Source organism: Pyrus communis, chromosome 5, assembly GCF_963583255.1.
Source record: "Pyrus communis chromosome 5, drPyrComm1.1, whole genome shotgun sequence".
Classification (NCBI taxonomy): Eukaryota; Viridiplantae; Streptophyta; class Magnoliopsida; order Rosales; family Rosaceae; genus Pyrus; species Pyrus communis.
In genome coordinates this window covers 25,293,455-25,298,352 of record NC_084807.1, presented here as the reverse complement: position 1 = coordinate 25,298,352, position 4,898 = coordinate 25,293,455, and the positions used below count along the sequence as shown (strand labels likewise).

Here is a 4,898-nt window from a genome sequence, read left to right as displayed (position 1 = left end):
TTCTCGTCGACAACAAATAAAACCACCCCACACGCTCTGCAAGCATCACCTCGATGCTCGAAACCTCTAACAAACACGTGCCTCCCCACCATGTCACGCGTCCAAAATGGACACGTGGAGCAACAAGAACACCGCCACCCTGTCACCCCCTCCAACCCTTTATCTATACTATTTATTATATATATATCTACCCCAACCCAACCAACCACATTGGCTAAAAAACTAGGGTTCAAAAATGGAGCTCTCTCTGTGCCACACAAAAACGCACAATTTCTGCCCTTCCATCCTCCCCACACGCACAGCCAAAACCCCTGCAACTCCCAACAATTTAGGGTTCAGACCTAGGAACTGGCAGAACCATGGGGCGATCTTAAGGCAGGAAAGCTTGGACCGCAAGAAACCGGCGGTGGCGGCGAGGTGCGTAGACGAGGGATGCTCAGCCGAGGTGGAAAGCGAGTTGGAGGCGGAGTTGCGGGCGGAAGAAGGAGCGGAGTGGATGAGGGACGGGAGGTGGAGCGAGAAGTGCGGAGATAGAGGAATGGTGGAGCTTCTGGAGTGTTTGGAGCGTGAGGCGATCATGGGGGAAGACGAAGGCAAAGAACCCGACGACTACAACAGAAGGGCTCAAATATTTTACAAGAGCTCTAGGGTTTTTCAGGCTCTCAAGAAACGTTCCCAATCGTGATTTTTTTCTCTTATTTATTTATGAATGCTGATGGTTGTAATAATCGAATCGTTTGTCCAGTGTTTGTTCCAATATATAACGATTGTTTTGATAATTTTGGTGTGCAATGAATCCAAAACGCCATTAGATCCTTATAGTATGTTTTAATTTCAAGAAGTATTAGTTATATGTGAAATCAGTCACTCAATACTGCGGTCTGTTGGTATTCCTTTTCTTTAGAAGTCTCGGGGATGACGAATTTAATATTGAATTAGGTTGTTCATTGTGTGGCTTAATTGGATGGTAAATTCAATATTGAATTAAGTTGTTCGGCTTAGTTGATGTTCCCTTCCTCTTAGTCTAAAAATATTGATGTACTAAAAAAAAGTTGTATGTAAAAGCAAGGGAGGGTTAGAAGGCTAAAAGCACTTACAAAATAAACGATGTTTACTGCATTATAAATTATTCGGCAAGAACCCACCGAATTATCACTTTCAAATACTTTCACATTCGGTATTATCCACCGAATTTATCATTAATGTTCGGCAGAATTATGGATGTCTTGAGATAAAAATTGAGTGTGACTAGAAAGCTCCCAACCGTTTTCTAGTGCTTTCCTGATTATAAAAGCACTTGTGGTTCAAATTGTCCCAATTTATGCGCTTCCAAATTCTGCTGGAGAAACACACTTGCAAGTTGCAGTATTGCTAAAAGCACTTGCTTCCACAGCCAAAAGCAAACCAACAACAAAAGCTTATGATTGGAAGAAAAATTATGCATGCACTCCTCTTGTGTTCAATTTTTCTAATATTTGAATTGAATAAACCAACGAGAATCAAGAGACGGAAACAAAAGAAAATTACAGAAAGAGAAAACGAGAGCTTGAAGATCACTACTTTTTCAACATCAAAATTGTAACCAACCTCTTTTGGTAACTCGCAACAAAAATAACACACCCCACAACCTGAAACGACACCACAATCCCTAAACAAATGAAAGAAAAGAAGAGAGTCAATTCAATAAAAGCATCCCCATACAAATTAAGCCTACCGACCCTAAAAGATGAAAACATGATTGAAGAAAGAGTTCTACATGCTACAATACTCGAATGGGAATCGTCCGACTAGTTCCCGTTCGTCCAACTGCCCTAATCGCACAACCACGCTACAAACTGCACGTCTTATGACTCTTAACTTACGACTAACGACGTCAAAATGGCAATAAAATGGCCATGGCTCCTACAAGAAACCCTAACAGAACTTCCAACGGTTATTGCAGTTTACACATGTTACATATGTTGTCATAGGTTCATCCGCACTCCGGGTCTGCATTTGGTAGTAGGTGGTCTTGCGCTGCCCACACCGACCACATTTGAATTGATCGGTTGTGGCTTTTGGTGCACCTCCACGCTCGCACTCAAACAATGCTTTTTCTTCAAGCTTCTTGGTCTCCTCTTGCCTCTGATCACTTGCCATTTCCGCTGTTGACAGGTTCACGAGCCTCTCTGCCTTGATATGTCCAAGCAGTACTTTTCTCCGGAAATCTAGGTTCTTTTGGTCCTTCAGGTTGAAAATCAAAGATCGATATTTAGCCTTCTGAGAGCCGGTGGAACCACCCCAATTCTCAAAGAGCAAAGATTCCACAGTGACAGCTACTCGAATAGGATCAGCTGCATTCACCTCATCGGCAAACCTTTCATCACCCTCCGCAGCAACCTTTGACAAAGCCTCATGCAGCAGTACCCTTACTTTGTCCCGAGCTGTATCATTACACTTAATCATAGAGGTTAACTTTGGGGGACCAGAGGAGTTGAGTGCTGGTTTCTTCACTTCTTTGGCTACCTTTTCAACCTTAACAGTCTCCGCTGAAGCAGATTTCTCAGTCTTGACAGGATTAAGATTTGGAACCTTCCCTTCTGTTTTGACAGTTCCGGAACCATAAGCATTCTCAGATCTTGGTTTGACATCACGATCAACCTTCTTAACCTCAACAGGTTCAGCCTTGGAAACCTTCTCAACCTTCACAGCAGATGTCTTCTGAACCTTCTCAGGCCTGGGGCTGTCGGCGCGTGGAGAATCACGTTTTAGAGAGTCTATTCTCTCCAAGTTCACATTTTTCACAGTTTTTTCTACCTCAGTCATAACAATCTCTTTCCATTTCTCCAACAGGCCAGAAGCAACAGACTGGATTTTCTTTCTAGGATGTTTTGTCAGATGCCGAAGACGCTTCCCAACCTGGAAAATTACATATCAAAGGTCAGAACAAACCTCAAACCCAATTTCACCCATGCCCCATAGAAAAAGATTTAGACAAAGCAGAACAATCTACAACTAAACAAACAACCCCTCTTGGCCATGGACAGGACATCATCTAGATACTGAACTTCAATTTAATCTTAAAAGCTGCTAAAATCTACGTCTCTAAGAGCTAAAACTGCATACCAAGATTTACGGAAAAAGTTGAATCCACAGACCAATGTGACATTTCAAATTAGGACACAGAAATTGCAGCTTTATTTCTTATGGAAGATAAATTCTGGTCTATGAATAATACGTTCAAATTGTTTTAGTCTACCAAATTTCTTCTAAAAAACAAGAGAAAATAATAGGATAATTAAACTTTTAGATAAAAAAAAATTGATTCGTGTAATCTAGATATGAGTAATTGAATTAACAGCGGAGAATAAAATCAAAACAATATTTTGACCAAAAAAAAAATCAAATTAAATTGGGGACAAAAAGAAAAAGGAACGTACTTGGGTTGAGACGAGGATTTGATGAGTGACGGGAAAATTCCTGAGCTGCTCGAAGGCCTCAAGGCATTGGCTTTCCTCGGCTCCTCCGTCGCAAGATGTGGCAGCGTCCGCCGTTTTCTTCACGGCGTCGAACAACTCCAGAAGCTCCTTCTCCATCTCCCCCAATTCCAATTTTTCTTCTAAATTAACTAACAAAATCCACCCTTTGATCAGTGAATCGAAGGGAAAGAAACCCAGAAAACCTAGAAACCAAATCGACGGGGGGAGTAAGAAACCTAGAGAGAGAGTGGAGAGAGAGAGAGAGAGAGAGAGAGAGATTGGGACTGTCGAAAGTCCTCCCCTCTATTTTGCTTCCGGCAAAATGTCCTGGTCTGTTTTGGAGACGCGAACAAACGTTTAGACTATATCATACTGTGATCTGGAGATCGGACGGCCGACGTTGTGCCGCGTGTGTTTTAGGGTTCGGTTTTTCCGTTTGTGTCCTATTTCTTACGTTTGTTTTGGAGTTTTGCGCGTCGAGTTACGCGCCTTCTCGAGTCTACCTACCAACTACCGAACCCTAAAATTAGAATAGGATGGAATCCATAGATTGAGTTCGGTACTGTGCACTTTTCCCTTTTATTTTTTTATTTTATTTAAAATTAAATAAAAAAATTAGCCTATCCCAACTGGGTCGGGTACCCATTTTTGGAATTGACGGCAAATGGGGCATCTTATAAGGGATGATGGGCTTTGGTCTCCAATCCATGACCCAAATACAAAAATATTGCATGAGAGTCGCTTCAACATTCCCCTTGTACTTCTCTCTTTATTTCTGTCCCTTGATTTTTCTTTGTTCAATCCAAAGATTAGAGAAAGGAGGAGATATGCAGAAAAAAAAGAGTGCGAAAATCACTTCTTAAACTTTACAGTCCTACTCACTCTCCTAAAGTTCTCATTTTGAAGACCTGAGAACCAAATGCATATTAATCACAAGATTATAATAGTTTAGATTCAAAAGGCTTCAAATATTTGACAACTTAATAAAGCAAAACCAATAAAAAATTTATCAACCATTAGAAAACTCTTTTTTTTTTTTTGTTTTACTTTATTAAGTGTTAAATATTTTAAACCACTGGATCCAAACTAATATAATTTTTCGCTAATATGCATTTGGTCCTTACAAGTCCTCAAAATAAGGACCTTAAGAGAGCATGACTCATAAGCTTTAATCTGCAAAGGAGATTTACGAACTCCCAAATTTCGACAGAAAGCTATTAAGGAGTCATTTCTCTTCAGCTTCAAATCACTATCTGACACGTAAATAAGCTATTTTCTTTAAAAATGCAAATCATTGTCTAACATATATGCAAAAGTAACTCCGTTAAAATCAGAAAAGAATAAATAAGTTTTGCAAACATGTCAGACAGTAATTTATCTGCAAGAGGAATGGACAAGGAACGGCTTGTTTCATTTACATAATGTGTGGAATTTTACATG

General features: G+C 40.3%; 1 protein-coding gene across 1 annotated transcript; it reads right to left on the bottom strand.

Annotated features, from left to right (window-relative positions):
- Window positions 1–1,657: 1,657 nt before the first annotated feature.
- On the bottom strand, window positions 1,658–4,480 carry LOC137734142 (transcription elongation factor TFIIS-like). Its single transcript, XM_068473435.1, has 2 exons — window positions 3,420–4,480; window positions 1,658–2,898 (listed from the first exon to the last, which is right to left on the bottom strand). Exons 1-2 carry the CDS (start codon window positions 3,573–3,575, stop codon window positions 1,915–1,917), a joined length of 1,140 nt encoding a protein of 379 aa, XP_068329536.1. The 5' UTR covers window positions 3,576–4,480; the 3' UTR covers window positions 1,658–1,914.
- Between the last annotated feature and the right edge of the window lie 418 nt (window positions 4,481–4,898).